This window comes from Podarcis liolepis, assembly GCF_965112155.1.
Source record: "Podarcis liolepis genome assembly, chromosome: 5".
NCBI lineage: Eukaryota > Metazoa > Chordata > Lepidosauria > Squamata > Lacertidae > Podarcis > Podarcis liolepis.
The window spans coordinates 30,263,749-30,286,624 of record NC_139556.1 but is presented as its reverse complement, the minus strand read 5'-3'; the positions used below and the strand labels follow the sequence as shown (position 1 = coordinate 30,286,624).

General features: G+C 44.4%; 1 protein-coding gene and 1 long non-coding RNA gene across 3 annotated transcripts; one reads left to right on the top strand and one right to left on the bottom strand.

Annotated features, from left to right (window-relative positions):
- Window positions 1-2,677: 2,677 nt before the first annotated feature.
- Window positions 2,678-5,903, bottom strand: ADO (2-aminoethanethiol dioxygenase). The gene is made up of 2 exons (XM_083505521.1): window positions 5,814-5,903; window positions 2,678-5,164 (listed from the first exon to the last, which is right to left on the bottom strand). The coding sequence occupies exon 2, from the start codon at window positions 4,859-4,861 to the stop codon at window positions 3,959-3,961; it is 903 nt and encodes a 300-aa protein (XP_083361647.1). The 5' UTR covers window positions 4,862-5,164; window positions 5,814-5,903; the 3' UTR covers window positions 2,678-3,958.
- A 3,110-nt stretch (window positions 5,904-9,013) lies between these two features.
- On the top strand, window positions 9,014-19,485 carry LOC310707954. 2 transcript variants are annotated; one of them, XR_014526775.1, is made up of 3 exons: window positions 9,014-9,343; window positions 17,575-17,714; window positions 19,200-19,485. It is a non-coding gene; the product is annotated as an uncharacterized lncRNA (long non-coding RNA). The 2 variants fall into 2 exon arrangements; XR_014526776.1 differs by lacking the exon at window positions 9,014-9,343 and adding an exon at window positions 13,165-17,075 and having other exon boundaries at window positions 19,200-19,335.
- Window positions 19,486-22,876: the final 3,391 nt, after the last annotated feature.

The window sequence follows — 22,876 nt, the reverse complement described above, 5'->3', positions numbered from 1 at the left end:
CCTGTCGCATCTAGGCAGGAATGCTATTCCACAGAACAGGGGCAGACACACTAAAAATCCTGCTCTGAGTTACTGTGGAGGGGGCTTCTGTGATCTTTGGCAGTTGCAGGAGAGATTTCACCACAGACCACAGCAATCTACTCATAAGGGATAAGAAGCAGGGGGAGGGTAGCTGAACCAAGGGGTGTGGGGGGAAAAGGCAGAAAAGGGTATGCATAGCCTTCTTGCAGGGATACTTTTTTTTAAGCAGGGCCACATTCAAAACAGTCCACACCTGCTGTCATAGATCGTGTATGGCTTACTATTTAAACAGCTCTACAGGTTGTGTGGCTTGTGGATTACGCCTTCATAGTTTCTTTTGAAAACCTCTACCCTGGCTTGCGAAAACTTTGGATTCCACAGGCAGGAGGAAGAAACCGTCACATGCTTGCCTGTTTCATGTGTGTTAAATCCATTTGTTATGAAACACATTTACTCAAACTTAGCTGGTAACGTGTGGTGTCCACTTTCCTGGTTAATGTAAAAGTTAGACCAACTTAAGAATGGAGTTTTTAATAGTAACAACACTGGTTTAACACAGCAGCAGCTTTTTCCATTAGCAGCAGTAATTTGCCAACCTGTACTTGTCTATGAACTATAGAAATCCTCCTAAGGTACAAACTATGGCATCGCTGCCGATTTTATAGAGAGATCCTCTTCTATCTATACAAACATTAGCCCAGGGGGTTTCTATTGCCCCACTTCACCCCCACTGCTTCTAGGGGTCAGGGGACCCTCCACAGCAGTTTTCAGTGAAGCTCAAAAGGGACTACAGACAGGAAAAATTGGCATACAGGGGCAGAACACCATGGATGAGTAGCAGCTCAGTCACAAGGCTAATTCTTTAGGCCACCCTCCAGATGCTGCTAGATTAGATTCCAACTCCCATCCATCCCAGCACATCATTATTTCAGCAATACTCACTTTTGCGCTCCTCCTCTCTCAGTACATCATGGGACAAATCAGCCTTGGTTTAACGTGGCCAGAGTTAGCTTAGCTGCTCCCTATGCTGCAACACTAAAGACCACCACTGTTTCAAAAGATTTAACACCTGATCACAATGGAGGAAAAGCACCACAAAAGTGATACTGATACGAAGGCAGGAGTTTGGAGATTGCCATAAGAACAGGAAATCCACCATCAATGAAGGGTTGCTTCTAAGATATTTGATACTGCACTTTCTCTTATGATCTTTGTGGAGGTTATGATCAAAACTCACAAGCATTAGTAAATTATACTTGAAATCCTTGTGTAACACACCTTGACCTTGAAAACCCCCAAACTACTACCACCTTGTACATTGAAACAAATTATCCAAACATGAAAAGAGTTGCACAGAGGTTGAAGGGCACTTAATGAACCAAATAGACCAGTGGTTCACCAATAATATTTTGTCATTTTTGCATGGTAATATCACAAATTTTATGGTCTGTTTTAGCGCTGTGCAATTTTCAATATATTGACCTAAATCGGTTTTGAAATCACATCGCGATAATGATTTTGACTCGGCAATAGACAGCAATATATTACTCCTTGTGCAAGGGAGAACAGGGCAGCTGATTGCAAGGCACCACTGAAATCACACAATGATCTCAGCCGATAATGCTGCTGATCTGAGCTGCCTTCCCTCACACTGACTGAAGAAAAGGGCAGCTGATGGCCCTCACATCAATGCACTGTGGCACTACCTTCCCCTGGCACTGAGGCAGAGCAGCTTTTCTCAGTCAGCAGGAAAGCAGCACTGCCACAGCAGACATGCATCTTGTGCATTTTGGCTAGCTGCCACCACAGGCTGCCCCACTGAAGGCAGCCTGATGTAGCCCCCCATCCCCACCCCGTCCCACTCAACCATGACTGTGACTGCTCCTTCCCACATCCCCACACCTGATCTCCATTTTCAGACATTGTGATATATTGGAATATTGTGATGTTTAGTTGCTGATATATCACAACATTGAAAGCCAGATATCGCTCAGCCCTAGTCTTAATAGGAGCTACTCCACATTTTGTTCAAAAAATTGCTTTGCGGAGGTAACTACCACAGCGTTATCAAATTTTTCAAAAGGGGTCATGGCTTGGCTGTTGAAAAATAGGGGGTCCTCAGTAACTGGGACTCACTGAAATAGAATGATAGCCAAGATACCAGTATAACCTAGATCTTGTTGGACAACTGGTATTAAGTTCAACAGGATTATATAGTTTTCTAGAAGTATAGACAGTATGCATCCAGGAAAGAAGCCCCCTCCCACCCTGTAATGACACTCATGCTATGGGGAGGAAAAGCCACAACACCTGTTTCCTCCTCTTTTAATAAAAGTTCTGTAAAATAACTCTAGAAATATTAAATGGGGCAAGTACTGTATATTACTTCACTACATGTCTACCCACAGGTATAGATAATTATTTTTTCCATAAAAGCAGAGTGGTCAAGCCAGAAGCTGCCTGCAACTCACCCCCCCCCCAATTCTATTCTATACAAGACGTGTGCCAGAAACTAAGACTATTACCACCAATTGCGAAAAACACCATCTGTTGTTCTGTTACATAATGCTATCCTTCCAGATACATAGGAATGAATCTTCCAGCAAAATCCACTAAGAAAAAAGTGTCACCTTATGTTAAAGAATTGCACAACAGATAATCAGGAATTCTCAGTTTTTAATATCTAAAAATCATGTTTCTTAATACAATATTTCTCCCCCACAGGATAATCTCTAACCTGGCAGCATCCTTGCACAGGATGCAACCTGAATTTCAGTTATATACCGAACTGCTCTCTGCTCCAGCCAATTTAGTATCTTTCTTGGCTTTTCAGCACATTTTTTCTCCCAAATCCACCCAGGAGAGAAGGAGCAGGAGAACATCCTCATCAGTCTGAATTGACATGGGAACTGAAAAGTACTGGACCATTCATAGGGAAAGTTAACTAGCAAGCTTCAGGGAAGAATTCTTATTGCCTTAATTTTTTTCAGCTCTAGCAAAAGGAAAAAAAGAGGGGGGGGTTGCAGCCCAAAGTTTATTTCTAAATTAAGCCGAGTAGTGTAGTTGTTGTTGTTTTTAACCAAACCTATTCTTCCATATCTTCACAGCAACCGGTAGGAATAAATACAATGGCACCTGACTGCTTTGTACGCACAGAATGGAGAGGAAGGCTCCGGATTTTGTAGTAGCTTCCTTGCAGGAAGAGCTGTGGAATACAGTATGTGTCCTGAGTGGATGATGGTTCCCCTCTCCGCTCCAAGCAGCTGAGACACACACACAACAAAGCAGCTCAGGCCACGTTCTTGGCCAGAAAAGAGGCAGTGCCCACCTTAAGTGTTCTCAGTTTGTATGCCAAGTAGGAGTTGGCTGTTGTGCTACTGGGAATTTGCCTGCAGGTGGGGAGGGCAACATCCACCCTTAAAAAATACCCTACTTCTATGTGTACCATTTGAAATGCGGGTTTGGAGTAGGACCTGTTTTCCTTCCTTAACTCTTCATTTAATGTCGCCTGCAGATCTGCCCCTCCACCTTAAGCCAGTGGAGTTGAGTTCTTCATGCTCTCTGAAATAAGTGAACCAGAAGTAGCAGCAGATGCTGACTTATCTCCCTAAAACAAATCAAGACACCTCCCAATAAATGCCCTCGTGGAAGTAGGGCATTTTGTGTGGTGCAGCAGTAGGAAGGAAGGAAGCTGCAAGTTCAGAAGGGGGGGGGAGCCTCTGGCCAGGGACTGGACAGGACTCTTCCTATGGCTTTGCTCTCCCCAACCGCAGCCATCAGCACCTCCGGAAGCTAGAGTGTCAAGGGGCCTGGGGCGAGCTGGGCAATCCCTTCCCGGCGAGCCTTGGGGACGAGAAAAGGACTCGCATCTTCCCTCCGTCTAAAGCGGATGGCGGGCAGCTCAGGCCAGGAGCATGGCGGGTCTGGGGATGGTCCTTCAAGGGGACACCTGGGGTCCCGGGTAGGGCTCTCCGCCGCACCAGAAATCCGTCGCCTGGGGCGTCTCGAGCAGCCACACCTCCTTGGGCAGACCCGGAGGGTCGGCAGCGGGCGGAGGCAGGCTCTGCCCGTCCAGGAGGCGGAAGTAGTGGCAGTCCCGCCCGTGCTCCGGATCGTAGGGCGGCGCGAGGATGTCGAGGAAGGCGGCGGGCCCGCCCACGGCGTCGATCTGGTGCAGGTTGTCGGTGTGCGGCGACAGCAGGCAGGGCGCCGAGGCGGGCGTGTAGAGCTGGTGCGAGCGGAGCAGGGCGCGCCGGCGGGAGCGAGGAGGGGGCTGCCCCGACGACGACGCCCCCGCCGAGGTGGCGCTTCCCGCCCCGGCTCCCGCGGCTCCCCCGTCGGGGGCGTCGAAGCAGGCGATGCGCAGCGTGCCGTAGAGCACCTTGAGCAGCCCGTCCATGCCCGGGTGGTCGTGCAGAGGGATGCAGGCGCCGGCGCGCAGCACGAAGACGCCCATGCTGAAGCTCTCCGTCTCGCAGATGTGCATGTAGCTCACGGGAGGCTGCGCCAGGCCCGGCACCGCCGACGGGCCCCGCGGGGACAGGCGCAGGTCCTCGGCCCGGACCTCGTTCAGCAGCTGCTGCAGGCGGTGCAGGTTCTCCGCGAAGCGAGGCCCGCTCCCGTCGCCGCCGCCGTTGTTGTTACCGCCCGGCGGGCGGAACGTGAGGCGGGCCTGCCGGGCCACCCGCTGGATCAGGGAGGCCATGTTGTCGCGGGGCATCGTGCCGCCGCCGCCGCCGCTGCCTCCCCACAGCGGATGGTGCGAGGCTTTGCGCACGCGCCGCCTCGTCGGCTTTCCGCCTCTCGATTCCCTTTTTCCCCCTTTGGTCCCGCTAGGCATTATGGGGATTGTAGTTTTCTTCCTCGACAGTTTCTCTCTTTTTCTTTTGCTTGAAACGCACCTACACGGGTATCCCTGTTGTTGTTTTTTAAAAAAAGGAAAGCTGAAGGGGACGGAGGATTTTAATGGGGCAAAACTTGCCGGCCTTCTCCTTTCCTTTCTCGCGGAGAGACTACAATTCCCATGAGGCAGGTGGGGGCCGCGTGTCTGAAGAGTGTTTTCCTTCGGGGTGACAGGCCGCCTCCGTCAGCGGCTGGTAAACGGCATAACCTTCTGGCTTGGGCCGCAGGCAACTTTGGGCTCCTGGAAAAAACGGTCACCCAGCAAACTTCTATTTAGGAATGTTTACACGTTCTGGTTGATTGCACACCATGTCCTCCTCAAAGAATTCTGGGTACTGTAGTTTACTAAGGGTTGCTGGGAATTGTCACTCTGTGAAGGGTGAAATACAGCGCCCAGGATTCTTTGAGGGAAAGAATGTGTTTTAAAGGTGTACACAGCCTTGTTTTGAAGGATGTGGGGCAGATTTCTGGCAGACAGTTACAGAGCTTGCCCCTCTCATCACACTCTAGGGTATTTCTTTCATAAAGAACGCACACATCTTAAGTCGGAAAGAACATATGTATTTAAAAACAACATTTAATAATGAAAAATGAACCATTGGTACTGTGCCTTTCCAATATAGAAGAGTAGCATTATGATTCTACCTCTCACAACTTTTGCTAAAGGTCTAGGTTTCTATGTATTAACAACACTGAATTTTCATGACAAATATTTTGTTTTCTGCACTTAATTAATCACCTTGTGTAGTTTAGCCTAAGTCCAGTGAAATGCATCACTCTCTTTAGCTAGGTTAGCAAGAACAGATCATTTTTACAGTGAGCACAACTGACTTCAGGTCCTTCATTTCACCTGTTGCCATTGACGTTAAACTAATATGCCTAGTATTTACCTGAGAAGTAAGAATCAGTGGAGATCTACAGGACTGCTGCAGCAGTGAGTGGACCATTAAGGCTGCAATATGCTCAGCTGAAATAAATGTAAAAATGGTTGGGATCAGGTTATAAATATTAAAATACTGAAAACTTGCCGGTTCAATTTAATGCTTGACAGAGAAATGCTGTATATAGCAAACTTTGCATTAGTTTATTTGAGGAGATAATTAAGTTCCTGAGACTCCAAGCTGCATATCAAAACTAATATACTCACAGTTTTCTTCTTTGCCAGCACTCTCTGCCCTTCCTGCAGATTCAAATATTGTGTCATCCCACAACTTCTTTATTTCTCCCTCTAAGCCCAGCCAGTCTCTTATATAACATCCACACCATATATTTATTTATTCACAGTATTTATAGCCCACTCTGCATTGAATGTTTTCAGTACCAGAGGAACTAAGTAATAAAAATAAACAAAAACAATATGCAAAAATTACAAAATCAAACAAACAGGTCCAAAAAAAACCCCTTAACAATGTTGCCATAAGGTAAACAAGCAAAACCACAGCAACAAAATTAATATTTCCAATTTAACAAAACTCCTAGGTAAAAACAAACAAAACATTCATATAGATTAAATAACCAATGACTTTAGCAACAGTTCCCACCCCATCTTTCACCTATATCAGCCCACTCTGTCAACAGACTCTTTCTTGCTTTTGAGTAATTTAACATCTTTCACCTCCATATATTCAAAGTACATGGCTCCCCCGCAAAGAATTCTGGGAACCATATTTTGTTAAGAGGGTTGGGAATTGTAGCTCTGGGTTAAACTACAGTTTCCATTATTCTGGGGAAGCTATGTGCTTTAAATGGTGCAGATGTTATCCTAATTCTTTCATTCCCTCAATTCATCTTTGAATTAATGAAGAGCCTCTACCTTGGGGGTCCACAGATCACACAATGAATCACAGAATTGTAGAGTTGGAAGGGATCATGAGGGTCATCTAATCCAACGCCCTGCTATGCACAAATCTCAGCCAGATCAAACATGACAGATGGCCATCAACCTCTGCTTTAAAACCTCCAAGGAAGGAGAGTCCAGCACCTCCTGAGAGAGACCGTTCCACTGTCAAACAGCCCTTACCATCAGAAAGTTCTTCCTGATGTTTAGTCAGAATCTCTTTGTAACATGAACCCACTGTTTCAGGTCCTACCCTCCAGAGCAGGAGAAAACAAGCTTGCTCTGTCCTCCATGATATTTGAAGATGGCTATCATATCTCTATTCAATCTCCTCTTTATCAGGCTCAACATAACCAATTCCCTCAGCTGTTATTCATAATGTTTGGTTCCCAGACACTTTATCTTGGTCATTATTTCCGCCAGTTTTTCTATGCCGCCTCCCCTCCCCAGCCTTACACAACAATAATGTTTAGAGGATTTGTCACATGTGTTTTGTGGGGAGTGATGGTTTTTGTTGGGATGGCAGCTGGGAAGCGAAGGGTTAACCCCGCTTCCTGTGCGCTGCTATCCTGATGAAAACCAGCTCCCCCCCCCCATCCCTCCAAATGTGGAAATCAGACTTCTAGAAAGAGCTCCCATTGGCACTACTAGATTGAGTCTAGAAACAAGAGTATTTTTTCTGTGGTTTGTTTGGCCTCTCTGTCAATAAATAATAGAGAAGAGGGAAGTAGGGGAGAAATCAAATACAGAGTCGGTTAATCATAGAAGAATGCATAGTGTGGAGATTTTGTAAGGGCTGAATGTATCCTTGGTGCAATATCTGTAAATTAAAAGAGTGTATCTGGGAGATATACCACAACTTCAAAGATAACTCAGTCAACTTGGAAACTCCCACACATGCATGTTATTATCTTACTTGTGACATACAGTACTTCCCGTATATCACAAGCATGCAATCCACGCTTTGTTATCCTCTTCATTCACTGAGGATTTTAAACTGAAGTCACAATGAGTTGGCTATATTAAAACCATTCGCAATACGTACTGCTCTGGCAACCTGAGCAGGAAAGTGAGCTGACACAGAGAATCACAGGAGAACATCGTGATCAAGAGATCTTGGACTCTTTGTCTTTGCCTTTAGTTTCCAAAGCCCTGTAAGATAATCACGTCCACCTCTAATAATTTAAAAGCTTTCCTGCATTAAAATTAAAACAGGAATAATTGACCGGGGGTGGGAGGAGAGAGATTTTGATGGGGAGGGTGAGCAAGCACGGTTCAAGGTTCTTGGACACATTCAAAATTAAACTGCCAAAAAAGTCTCTAGTGGGAGGCTGACACTGTAAAATTATACAAATTGTATAAAAGTGCTTTAAATTTATAAAGAGAATAAAATAAGCCCTTAATTAGCAGCACATATCAGTTATAAATGCTTCACCCTTTAAAAATAAAACAAAACAGATACCTGGCGTGTTTACCTAATATATAGACCCACTTAAACATTTACAAAAAGTAATCAGAAACATGGCAGTGGTGGGGGGGGGGAGCGCAGAGGCAAAAGTGGACAGAGCAATAAATGTGAATCTTACCTTTGTCTGGTAAGCTAGTTCCTTCACACTCACATATCCCTCTCTATCCTCCCAGCGAGCATGAAGTATTGGCAGAGTTCAAGGACTCCTTCAAGCCAGGCAAAAGCACTCAGCGATGGTGTGGCTCAGGGATGGTGAGCGGTGTTGGCTCAAGAGGGGTTGTGACCTGGGAAGAATACCCAAAAACAGATAAAGAGGGCCACATTTGGACCCCTGGGACTGAGATTTCCCATGCATGCCTTCGTGGCACTCCTGCAGTTGATCAGTGAGGGCTACTAGTCTCTTGACCAACTGATTGCATATATTGGAACACTGTAAAGAAGAGAAGCTATTCCTCTCGTGACCCTGCACAATTGTTTAGGTCATTTGAGGAGGCCCTGCTACATGTCCTCCCACCAGTTGTCAGGATCATGTTGCAGGAATTTCTCTGTTGCCTGTGCCTAAGTTGTGGAATACCCTGCCTTGGGAAAGTCATCTTTTTTTACTCCCTGATGGAAGTTCTGCATGAAGCTGAAGGCTCTATTGTTCTGGATAGGTGATTTCGATCTGGTTTTTGCCTGATTCCCCACTGCAAAACACAATCTTCTTTTGCTATTGTTGGGCTGATAACTGACACCACTACTGGACTTTATTTCAGACCTTCAGCTGCATGACATAGCCTAGAGTCATAAAGGCTAATCTGACCAATCAGATGACTCTCAATGATGACACAGTGGAGCATCAGGCGTTGCCACGGAAATGCTGCCCGGTTACAGTCAAACAGGGCATCACCCTTAAGGCAGCTTTGAGGTGGGGCAGTGCTATTAGGACTTAGCCATAAAGCCAGGCTAGTGGCTGAACATCTTCCCTTCATTTTCAACTCAAGAGTGACCCCTAGATAAGGAGGGCTGTCCATCTTCAAATTCTGCATTATCCTTGAGGGAACGAAATAACATATCCAAAAAGTCTACTTCAGACAGGAACTGAAGAACTGTCCCAGATCAATCAATTTAGAAATGTGAGTAAGCCTACAGTTATTTCTTTCTTGCTTTAGAAATGGAGTGCTGGTTCTTTTAGAAATACTTTGAGTACTACCAGCGGAGTTGTTTCTTTTGTGTAAATATTACATGTAACTTAGCAAATTAAGAATTAAAAATAAGTAACTCTTCAAGGGAAACCAGGGAATATCAAGACTGTTTTGAGGATTTATATGAAAACCAACGCTGCAATCCTATACACAGTAGCATGGGAGCAAGACCCACTGAACTCAGTAGGGCTTTCTCTGTGTGGAGATGAGTGAACATTTAAAGGCAAACTTAAGTAATCCACAGTTTCTGAAAGAAGATGTGAACCAAAACACAGCCATCCTTCACAATTCACTTTTCTCCTAATTTTGCAATGCTGTTGCCCAGCCACTTAATGTGTACAGAAATTCTTCTACAATATGAGTTGGATTCCCATCAGCCTCCACGAGCATGGCCAACAGTCAATAATATGAATTTTCAAAAAAGTCAATTTCCCTTCGAACCAGATATTAGAAACAAAGAAAAGTGAATAGATGCATCTGTGCTGGAGCATTGCATTTTTACTGAGTTATTATCCCACATCTGTAGACTTTTCTTTTTTCCATTCCCAAGGTAGAAGGCGGAGTTGGACCAGATACTAATTTGGGTTGCCAAAAAAACATGGTGGTAACTAAAGCTTTCACCATACACCAAGTCCCTTTGGGATATAGTGTTAAATGAAAAAATATGTGTACATTTTGGAAATCCAAAAATTGAGTAGGAGGAAATGTTTGCTGTTCTAGCTTTATTGGGATCTTAAAAGTCAGTTGGAAGGCAGTGAACAGGAAGTGGGGAAGCCTTTCTATTAACAAAGCTGGATATTAATTTGAAAGTGTGCTAGATAGCTAGTCAATTGAAGCCAAATAAGCTGATGCTTAGTGTTGTCCCTTTCTTACAATAATGTCTCATTGTGCCCTCTCCCTTAATTATGTCTCATGATAATTCAAAGCTGAGAGGAATTTTGCCAATAGGTGTGCTTCTAGAAAGCTAGTTGTGTAATAGCTAAAGTTGCAAACGTAACCTCACTTAACTTGTAGTAAGCCCCACTGAATCCAATAGGACTTACTTCTGAATAGACATTGTTAGGATGGTGCCATAAGAACGTGAGGTGGACACCCTCTGGCTGAAGGTCTAGATCAATGTTTCCCATACTTGGGTCACCAGCTGTTTTTGAACTACAATTCCCTTCATCCCTGACCACAAGTCCTGCTAGCTTGGGATGGTGGAAGTTGTTGTCCAAAAACAGCTGGAGACCCAAGTTTGGGAAACACTGGCCTGGATTCTATGCTATGTTAATTCAGCATTCAGTCCATCCAACAACATCATTTTACAGAAGGAGAGTCTCGTGTCTCCTCCTGCACCCACTTGCGCCCTTGGAAGACTTCTATGGAAGCTAAGGTGTGGGGAGAGTCCTGAACAATGCAGGATGGAGCTCATGAGAGGTGCATGGGGAAGGAGGGTACAGGCAGTTTTCCTTCTGTGAGCTTCCTTTGCTTAACTTATTTAAGATGCAAGCGAATCTCACAAACCACTTCCTGGAAAGTCACTATTTCCTTAGTTCTCAGCCTTCTGTATGGATACTCAGCAAGTAATTATGGAGGACTGTCTCAGAGGGATGAGATTAAAAATGTATGTGAAGTACAGTGGTGCCCCGCAAGACGAATGCCTCGCAAGACGGAAAACTCGCTAGACGAAAGAATTTTCTGTTTTGGAGGTGCTTCGCAAAACAAATTTCCTATGGGCTTGCTTCGCAAGACGACAATGTCTTGCGAGTTCCTGCTGGTTTTTTCCCCTCCCCCCCTTTTTCTAAGCTGCTAAGCCACTTATCAGCTGATCCGATCAGCAGATAAGCCGCTAAAAGCCGCTAAAAGCGCTAATCCGCTAATCCGTCAATGGGCTTGCTTCGTAAGACGAAAAAACCGCTAGACGAAGAGAATCACAGAACGGATTCTTTTCATCTTGCGAGACACCACTGTACTAAGAACATAAGAAGTGTCCTCCTGGTGGTGAGTCTCTTGAGTCCAGTCTCCAGTCTCCACCAATGTTCAGGCGGGTCATTTCCAGGCAACCTCTTTACTGAGCATTCATCCTGGTTCATTTGCATAAAGTTGGTGGGAAAGATTAGACAACGTTGGCTATTGACTAAGCATTCATTGTGATTTGTTTTGGGGGAGGTCATACAATGTTGCATCAAGCAAATATTCCACATTAAGCCCTTTCCTTATTGTCAGAAATCTGACGGTGGGGCAGGTTAGGTTTGTTTCACAAGAGAACCAAATCAAGTTTTAATTGCACAACCTGAATTTGCTGGCATATATTTGAATCCCACCGCAAAACAGCAATAGTCTGGAAGCACCCCCAGATGCCCCCAGGAAACCCAGAAGCAACTGCCAAAACTCTCTTTTGCCCCACCATCTATGATTCAGAGATATACTGCCTCAGTACATGGAGTTTCTTGTCAACTGTGCTTGGAAATGCATTGTATACATGTTAAGTGTTCTGCGAAAAAGATTAGTTTCTGTTGCAAGCCTGGGGAACCTTAGCACCCCAACCCCAACTCAGTGTCTGGAGAACTACAAGTTCCACATCCCTGTTCTGCTGCCCCAATAATCTCTACACATCTTCATGCGGGGCTGAAGAAATAAAGATACCCAAGGAAGAAATAAGGAATTCCACAGAAAGAAAAGGCCAGTTGCTCTGGACATTGTCGGCTTGTCATCATCAGCTCAGAAGTGAGCGCATCACTGCCTGCTTTTCAGAGGGATGGTTGGTAACTGCAAGGCCTGCCAAACAGCGAGATACTTAAGCACCAAGTGTGGTGGTGACAAGCTTACATTCCCCAGAGTAAGTGTGAAGGCTCATGGTGGTGGCCACGGCTAAAAGACAGGCTGTAGTTCTACCTAAATAATGGTTATCCTAAACGTCAGTCATAAAGATAGCTCAGGGTACACGTGCAAAAATAAAGGTTGCTGGGTGTGGCTCTCTTAAATGGGGACACACGCTCTATCATCTATCTTGATTGTAATAAGTGGTTTACAAAAAAAATAACATAAACCAGTTAATTTCCATTCCTCTCACCAAACATTTCTTTGGCAGGTCTACTATAATCCTGAAGTCTCTACGTCCAAGCCATTTGTGCTACAGATGAACACAGGTTGCACTTGAATTCTTCTTGACCATATTCACTCTTTCTTGACCTGTATGTAGCACAAAGACTCCATTATTTTCAAATCTATCTATCTATCTATCTATCTATCTATCTATCTATCTCTATATCTCTATATCTCTATCATCCATCTTTTGCTTGAATGTAATAAGTGGTTTTGAGTGCTCACTGGAAGGACAGATCCTGAAGCTTAGGCTCCAATATTTTGGCCACCTCATGAGAAGAGAAGACTCCCTGGAAAAGACCCTGATGTTGGGAAAGATGGAGGGCACAAGGAGAAGGGGACGACAGAAGACAAGATGGTTGGATAGTGTTCTCGAAGCTACGAACTTGAGTCTGACCAAACTGCGGGAGGCAGTGAAAGACAGGAGTGCCTGGCGTGCTCTGGTCCATGGGGTCACAAAGAGTCAGACAAGACTAAACGACTAAACAACAACAACAATAAGTGGTTTACAAAAGAATGAACATAAAACAGTTAAAAACAGATATATAAAACATTCAAAAGATAATTAAAATCAACCGTAGGCTTCAAGCTTTCAGTAAGCTTCAGTAGGACAATATGCTACCTGGATAACGCATGGTCCCAAACCTGCATTTGCCAAGGTAATGTGAATACTTGGGTAGGGCAACTTTTGAAGGAGAAAATTGGAAGATGGAGGGGGGGGGGAGTTCTTCATTCTTCCTTTGTGTATTGAATAACTCCTGAAAATCCTTTCCAACATTGGTTTTCACAGTCCCAGAGACTGACTTGCAGGTAGGTGGGCAGGTTAAAAAAAAAAGTGGTGGTAGAGCAGGGAAGAACTAGCATGTTTAATTCGTCCTAGACTCACTATCCCAAGACTCATTCCCAGCAGCTCCTCTCTACTGGAAATATCACATCACAATTCCTGCATTAGTGCTGCAAGAGAAATACAGAAACTGAAACTCTGTGTTCATCTTATAAAATGGCAGTTCTGCCCTTAGCTTCCCTTAAATGTGATTTTTTTTTCATTTTAAATGCAGGATTCTAGTCTCTAGCAATCTGTACATTTCCCATGCCAGTTGGATTAAACATATTCTTAAACTTTTCAGATCTGGGGAAGTCCTAGAGCATACAAACTATGATTAGAATTCCAGTTTATGGAAGATCATTGGCTGCCAGGCTTTATTGAAAACCTGATGACTCACAATGAGCTGGAAAGGCTGTGGGCTGGTTTTCTTTTTTTTCTTCTTCTTTTTTAGTTGGGCATAGCATACAACAGTTTGGGAAGAAGAGAGGGAGCAATAAGGGGAAATAAAGTACCTGTTTATTTGGTAACTTGTAGTAATGGAGCATTATTGAATAATCACCCATGTCAAAAACTCCCTGCTGGGGAAAGCTAGTCCACCAGAAAAAAGTATAGCCTTCTCTCTATTATGCTAGTATACTATGTTCAATTTTAAAAACAGCAACAACAAAAACCCTTATGGGAATATTTGATCATGCAACATATACCTTTTTCACCTCTTTGGCTGTGCCAGAATTTTCTCACTCTGACTTGGCTTTGTGACATCATCATGTTGTCGAGTTTGATTGACTGCATGGTGTTACTGCAAAGCCAAGTCAGAGCAAGGGCAATGCTTTCAGAATCTGCATATCTGCTTCTAAGTTCTAAGCAAAAGCGAGGGTGGGAAGGTTTTAACAGGAATTTCAAAGGAAGCAGAAAGGGTTTCAACACACGAAGTGGTTCAGTCATCCAAGGGTAATACTGCAAAAAACTTCTGAATGTGTAGTTGCTGAAAAAGTTGAATATAAGTTGAAGAGAATCAGATTAGACTGACACATATTTTATAAGCACCTTTCAGGCAATATGGAGATGACGGTGATCTACCCTAATAAAACATCTGGAGTTCTTTCACCTCAGCCTTTAAGAAGTGGTTTGTAGCTTCTCAGCTCCTATTATCCTAGAACAAAGAGATCTTGAAGAACTACCATTGTTGTGAACAAATTCTCTTTTCGCTTGTAATGGCATCCTGTGTAAATGCCACTTTCTTTTGGAAATAATTGCTAGCGAATGACTGAAAACAATGACTTCCTTTTGCAGTTCTTATGGAGATGTGAAACGGTGATATCACTTCATAACTAGGAACATGATGAATTGTTTCCTTGAGGTTTATGAATCACTTCTTTGGTTGTGACCTCCATAATAGACTACAAACCAAATGCCAACTTCAGAAACAACCATTTTGGTTATTACCATTACTCAGAAACAAACACCATAGCTTACTTTTATTGGCTAATAATGTGGAAAACCCAAACATTTAACAGAAAATAAATAAATAGGTTAGGTAGGAGATTTTCCAACACAGAGATTTTCAGAGACCCATTTGAATGTTTGTGTCAGACCAGTGACTTCCTGAGTAACTTCCTCCTGAGTTTTCCTGGTGTAATGGGAGTATTGCAGGACAGGGGGAACTGCACACATTACAGAGGAATGCACAAATTTGTCCCTGAGTGTGTGCTCTACAGGGATATGTAGCTCATCGTGAATCCCTGATGAATGTACCTTGATTATGTACTGTACACAGGTAAGTTTGCACTTTGCTATTGTAGGAGTACATTTGCAGCATCTAGGGTGCATGGCTTGCATTGCAAACTTGCATTGCAAGCTTGCATTGCAAACTTTTTTGATGCAAAAGGGGGAGTTCTGGAGATGTGGCTTAAAAGTTTCAAAGATAATTTCCCCTTCTTCATCTAAGTGGCTTTTTAGCGTTTATTTTTTTCTTCTGTCTTTAGCTGTGCTAGAATGATGGTGAAAAGTTTTGTTTTTACTCTGATTTGGCTCTGTGACATCTGGTAGTCTAGGCATAGTAAGCATGGTGCCCTGTAGATGTTGTTGGACAAAAACTCCCATCATCCCTGACCGCAGGCCATGCCAGCTGGGGCTGATGGAAGTTGGAGTTCAACAATATCAGGATGGCATCATGTTGGCTACCTCTGACTAGTCAGACCTTATTTACTATGTAGGGTCACCATCACAAAGCCAAGTCAGAGAGAGGGTAGTGCTTGCTGCCCTCGCTCTACTGCTGTGCAGACACAGGAAAATAATTTCCCTGATCAATAATATGGCGTATTGACACTCACTACCAAGGCTAAGATGGATGGCCATTTCATCCCTGTTTCCACCTCACCCCCCCAAAAAAAATCACCGAAACTTTCTTCAGCTTAGATGTAGTATACGTAAAAGCTGGCAGAAGAAGCAAAATATAGAGTAATGTGATTATAGTCACAAAAGAAAAACAAATCTGAGCAACAAGCAATGCCAAGGGTTGGCAATGTTGTGCTGTGGTATTTGGAGAAATGAAGCTATCAGTCCAGTCATGAAAATCCACTTGTCTTGAACTGCTAGCATTGTGGTTGGCTGAGGGACTGAAATAAAACACACACTTTCACAATTGTCTGCATGTGCTATCTGGTCTTTACTCAATGTGTATTTTGAGATTAGGGTGCTCAAAATTCTTTTGGAAATGTAAAGGGTTTGTTTGTCAGACTTGCCCAGTGTCAAACAATGAATCTGCAGTTCAATTGATATTAAAACAAATGTGGTTACTTTCCTTTCAAATATTGGTGGGCATGACTCAAACCGTGGAGGAGAAGCTGAGGTCAGGCCAGAAGCAGGATGTGGCCACATGTACAGATACACACACAGACATATATATATATACACATACAGTGTATATATATATCTCTCACAGGGCCAGATAGGAAAGAAGCCTTATCTGGAGAAGCTTCTAGCAACAGTTCACAAATTTTTATTTTTTTTATTTTTATTTTTATTAAAAGAACTGTCTCACACTGTTAGCTGTGCTTTAGATTTGTTTTTATACCAAACCACAGCATATAAGGTTTATTCACCAGAATTAAATAGGCGACTCTCAGTACTCATTTATCATATACAAAAGAAAAACTCAAACTGAAATCATTTTGGTAATTCAGGTATCCAAATTGCTTGCAGCAGTTGTAGAATGACAGCAGTTCTGTCTGAGGTATGGTTAATCCTACCCTGTGCTGAGGGGGTGGGGGGAACAGGAAAATTCATGGTAGAAAGATACATACTTCTAGCAAATCTCAGTGGATGAAAGAATCTAGATTTTCCTTAGCATACAGCAAGGATGAAGAATGTGTTGTAAACCACACTGTGATCCTTGGATGAGGGGTGGCATAGAAATTCAGCAACTAATTAACTAACTAACTAACTAACTAACTAACTAACTAACTAACTAACTAATAGTCATATCTCATCATCCCTGACCATTGCCCATCCCTTTGCCAGAGATGCTGGTCTCCAATAACACCTGAAGGTCCACAGCTTTCTCATCCTTGGAAGAAGACCTCAGTTTGTGATGTCGCTGACTGCTGCAGCCCTTGTTTCTTTTCTCTCACCCCTTTCTCTTGTTCGGTCTCTCCTTCCCCCCCTTCTGCCCACTTAAGTTTTTATAAAATTGATGGATCATTTTCTAACTATGCAGTGGATTTGAGGGCACAAATGGCTGTTTGAAAGGTCTGTGTTGTTTGTTCGTTCTTGTTTTCCCAGCAACTATCATCAGTCAAACATTGTGTTGTTCCAGCAGCACTTCTCATTTAGCCGGGAGGAATAGCTTTAGGATTGCTAAGTGTCTGGAGGGTGTTGGCTACTAAGACATGTTTTTTAAGCAGGCCATAATAGTTTCTACAGCTGTTAACAGTTCCTAGAAGAAAGACCGCATTATTCGTCTGTGTTTAAAATGTGCATGACTGGCATTGCACAGAAGTCAGATTGGGAGAATGTCATACCCCCCCCTTTCCTAATTTATGTTTTGTGAAACTTGGCCAGGAAAGACTTCAATAACTAGAGAAATTCTTTTCAATCAACATGTGGTACATTGTATTGTTATAATTGCTCAGACCTCACCATGAAAGTTGTCTTTGTATGTGTAGATGTACAATCTGTACTGTTTTGTTTTTTATTTATTCTGCATTCTTTATTCTAATGTGTGTTCTTCTTCTTCTTTTCCTTCCAGGCCAGAAAGATTGTTATTGAGCTCTGCACAAAGCTGAAATAATGCTGTGTGTTAAAAAATGTGAAGAATTTGAAAAAGTTATAAAAATTTATAAGTTGGCTTGACGCTGAGGAAATTTCTGCATATTTTAATATAAATAGGTAATGCAAATATTTGTTCTGTGCGTTCAGAGATGCTCTCTGTTTTCCAAAAGTACTGGTATTTAGTTCTGATTCCGATAAAGCAGTTGCAGTTCATTTTCGCTGTGGATTAATGACCAAAATGAATGTCATTCCAAAAAGAATAGCACTGATGTGGTTAATTGCATAAAGTACAGCAGTGAAGTGCAAAACAGGGAATAGTTTCAATGTGCAAACAGATTCGCTGTGTACAATTGACATCTACCAATGTTAGGGCTGGCACTATGAAGGCTTAAGAGGCAGCAGCTTGAGAGCAGTACACTTAAAAGGACACCTGCAGTGCTACATGAACTCTACATGAATCAGCAGAGCAGCCCAGAGTCCTCAGTGACATCAAAGAGAGACCCAGAATGCACTTGCAGATTTCACAGAGATGCCCTGGCCTCATTTAGTTACGGTGGTAAAAGTTATTGAGCTGGCCCTGACTTAAATGAATGGAAACCGTCCCATAGAATTCGTGGCAATTTGCGCTCATGATGGTATTCAGACTGTTATACTGTTTTCATCTGTCAGTGTTTCAGGGCGGACTTACTGTTCACTGCAGGTCAGCTTTCTTCTGAAACCTTGTAATTTTTCATACTGCATATGTTCCGGGCATGGTTTTCCTTCCACTTTGGTTGCACTATAGTGCAGGAGTAAAAGCTCCAGATGGCAGTAATGCAGAAACACTAGAGAAGCATAAGTACCATATTGGCCTGGATATAAGCCTCACTCCCCCCCCCAAATTCCAACCATGAAAAGTTAAAATGCTGCTTATATTCACGACCTTACGGCATACAGCCAAGAGCATGGGGCAAACAGCGCCAGGAGAGTGGCACTGGGGCGCCCACCCTGTGTATATTCCCCGTCCTCTCCCCCAAAGCCAGGAAGTGAGAGAGCGAGGAAGGGGAAAGGCCACCAGCAACGCACTATGCCCCCCCCCCCCAGTATGCAGCCAGGAGCAGCAAGGAATGGAGCGGCTTATATTTGGGTATTTTTTCTTTTTTCCTACCCCCCTCCCAATGTTAAAGGTGCTGCTTATGTTCGGGTGCGGCTTATGTTTGGGCCAATACGGTAATACAGTGGAATGGTGCGTGGACAGTCTGGTATAAATCCACCACGATTGTGCTATTATTGCATCAATCATAGAAACAGAATTGTAGACTTGCACCCCTTGCCAGTGCATTTTCATTATAAATATATCAGTAGGCAAGCGGGACATTGGTGATGCACATTGACACAGCAGCTATAAAAATGGAGAGCCATTAAGCAGAAATCATAGCCGATTTAAGAGGTACACAAGTAAAAACGTAATGGGAGCTAGATCTGGAATGAGGAAGTAGGAGTTGTAAGTAAACACGACAAGAGACAGTATAGATCTGGGCCACAATTTCTCAGGAAATAATGTTCTAATAACTTTTCTGGGAATTTTCTTAGTCACCTCTTGAATGTTTTTGAATATTCTAGGGCAATAATACCACCACCACCTTTTGCTATCCATAAATGTGGTGAAGAATTTGGATAATTTGTTTTGTGCAAATCTGAGGGATCAAAAGAATCTCCCTCTCTCCCTGTCTGATTGAAGAGTGCCAAGAATAGTTACATACACAGCTGGAAAAGAAATGGAAGCTTTGAGGAAGCAATGGGCAAGGAAATGAGAGTAGCAAAAAGTAACAACTGATCCACTCTTCTAAAAACAATGAAACAAATCTCTCCTTTGAAGGGTAACACTGTGACCTCAAGTGGGGTACTCTGGAGCTCAATTTCCCCAAAGAGGGCCAGGCCACACATGTGGCAAGGTGATGTGAGTGCCTCAGGCAGCAAGATCCACAGGGGGAGCAGATCTGAGATATGAAGAACTACAGAACGGAGAAAGGGGAAGTCCTGTTGTGCAAGCAGAAGTCTGTTCCACTAGTAGACAGACAGTTAGATATCACCCAGTATCACCTAGTTTGTTCGTACTAAGCCACGGTTTAATAAACAATTGCTTCTTAAACCATGACTTAGTGTAACTCTGGTTTGTTTATTGCCACCAAATCCATGGCTTACAAACCTTGGTTTGTTTTAAGTTTTTAACTATGGCTTGGCATTATGTGTGAACACAAGCAGCCTTCCTTAACCATGGTTTGTTTGGCCACTCTATTGCAGATGCTTGCCAAGCTACAAAGGCAAGAACAGATGGAAAACAAACATAATTTGGAGAAGCAAGCTATGGTTTGTTGATCATCCATTAGACAACTCATGGTTAACCGCAAACCATGGCTTAGAACAGTGTTTCCCAACTAGTGTGCCGCCAGACGTTGCCTGGTGTGCCGTGGGAGGGAGGCGGGCGAGTCGGGCGGCGAGAGGCGGGGCGGCGGCGAGGAGAGGCCGCCCAGCGCGGGGCTCTCGCCGTCTGCCTGCCTGGCTGCCTGCCTGATGCGCAAACCCCTGGCGCAGGCGCCCCGCTTGTTGACACGGGAGGGGAGGGGGGAGAGGAAACGCTGCTGGTGCCGCTGCTCCTCGGCGGTGGCTCCTCCTCTCAGCCCGCCCTGCCTATATTTGCGCCAATCCCCGCCCACTAAAGCATTCACGCCTCCCAATGGGAAGCCTTGCCGGGCGGCGGGCGCTGCTGCCTGAGAGTTCTGAAGCCACGCCCACTTTCCCAGAGACTGGCGGTTCTGAGGGATCCAGGGCAGGGCCGGCGCGCGCGCGCTTCTTGCTGCCCGGGCGCTTGCTCTAATCCCGCCTTCCCTGGGAGGGAGGGATGGCGGTGGCCGCGAGCGTCTGGGGTGGGGCGCGCGCTGGCTCTCCCTGGCGGCCCCCGGGCCTGGCGTTCTATCAGTGCGCCTCCTCTCTCTTTCCCCACCCATCCTCCACGTGCTGCGCTCTAACCCGGAGTTAGAAGCGGATTAGAACACGCCCCCCGTGTGTGGTGTGTTTTTTTTGCTGCTCCTCTTTTTTTAGGGCTTTTTGGCGGCTTTTGGGACGGCGTCGAGGGGTGGCGCCCACGCTCCTTGTGCGCCCGCCCCGGAGGCTCGCCCGCGCGGTAGTGCTAGAGGAGGAGAGAGGTGGGCATGGCGGCTGTTTTGGAGCTGTTGCTGCAGGACGAAGTGGCTTCCAGCGCTGTCGTGCGGTGGCTGAAGGCGAGCCAGAGCCCCTGCACCGTGGAGGTAAAACGCGCAGCGCCGCCCTTGCTTCACCCAGCCCTCGGTTCGAGCGGGAAGTATCCGGGAAAACGGAGTTGATGCCGGCCTTCAAAACTCTGCGCTCCAAAAGGGAGGCGGGAGGGGAAAAAAACAGGTCGACCACTTGAGGTTTCCTCCTCTGGCGGGATGCTAAGTGGGAAGCTGCAGCCTTCAGGCCTGCGCTATGTGAACTCCTGAAGGGCTCTTGCGGTAGCTTTTCGGGAGCCCAGGTGTATATATGTGCCCCCCTGAGGGAGCCCTTCACTGAACCTGAGAACCCTGCTGTGGAGTTGGTGGGACTGAGTTGCTGTGCACCCTTACGAATCCTTCCCAAATGCAGCTTTAATGATTCAGAAACAAGACCTACAGAATTCGTTGGAAGTTACTATTTTTTTATTTTTTTTTACATAAGTAAAAAGTGACCTTTCCCCATCTGGCATGGTGGTGTGCCTCGAGATTTTTTTCATGAAACAAGTGTGCCTTTGCCCAAAAAAGGTTGGGAAACACTGGCTTAGAATAATGTGAGGACCAGGCTAAAGTCTCAGGACTGGGAGATCAGACAACCTAGAATCCTAGAGCTGTGGAGCTGGAAGGGACCCAAAGGATCAGGGGAACTTGTGCCATTAAACAACTGTTTTATTCTGTTACTAATACATATTCCGCACCCTTTTTTCCTGGCTTCATAATTAAGTGTGCACATTTCCTTCCACCTCATTTGATTCTTTTTTTATTTGTTGGGGTTTTAGTCCTTTGTAATTTCCTAGTAGAGAGCGATTGAGTGGGCTGGTTGTTGGTCTTGTGGCTGGAGAAGTTCATCACATTCTTGACATGGAAAAAAAGTTCTGTTAACAGTAACATAAAAGAGAACTTCTCTTCAGCAGTGAAAATGCAGAAGGAAACGGTTACTAGGACTAGAGTGATTTTCTTTTCTAAATTTGTCTCTTCCTCGGAAATGTCCCTACAATTTTTTCAATATAATACACCCCCCCCCAAGCTAAGCTTATTTCTGATCTTAGAGTTTGACAGTCAGTGTGGGGTAGGGATTGAAGCAAAGGACATTCCATTGCAGATTTCCCTGCCCTCCTAAATGGCAGGCAGTGAAGGTGGGCGTGGGGAACGTGCAATGAGATAAGATCACATCACCGTTTGGGGTTACTAAATGTTACAAAAGAGAGCAGAAGAATAGAAGTGGGGACCCAGGTTGCAGTAGTCGCATATCAGCCACCATGTGTTGTTCCAGCATTAGGCTTCCGGTTGAGATCCAATGCTTCTAGATCATGATACACGTACGTCTTCCAAAAAACTACAAGATGCCTAGAAATGCCACCAGCTTGTGATTGGATCCTGTTCTGCTATAAATGCTAACACAGTGTTTCCCACAGTGGGTGATACTGCCCCCTGGGAGGTGCTGGAACAATTTGGTGGGTGGTAGTAGTCGCCTCTGGTGAAATTGGGGGGTACTGAATAAAAATAAGGAGGCAGTGGAAGCATAAAGAAACAAGAGAAGAGTAGAAAAATGTGAAAAACTGTTCGTACATGTTTCATCTGTTGTATAATGACGCTTACCAATGTAACGTGGAGTTAAAGTTGTAGTGATTACTTTACTTTCCAAATAAAGACACAAAGTGCAAGTTAAAACCAATCAGTGGTCAAGTTATCTGACACAAATTTGTCACTGTATCTTTTCTGTTTGCTCACTTAGAGAAGGTAGATTTCCAGGGAGGCGCTGAGTAATTTTTTTTCTGAAAAGGGGACAGTACAGTAGGCCAACTAAGTTTAGGAACCTCTGTGCTAACACATCACAATGAGAAGTAACAGTCAACCTTAGCTAAGCTACAGCATTTGTAAAACTGCAGTTGAAGTGGGTGCTGAGAAGCAAAATACAAAATTAGGCATGTCCCTCTGATACAGGTCTGGCCTTCTTTGAAGCATCTCATGTGCCATGTATCCTTGTTTTGTACGGTGTCTGTTAAGCAT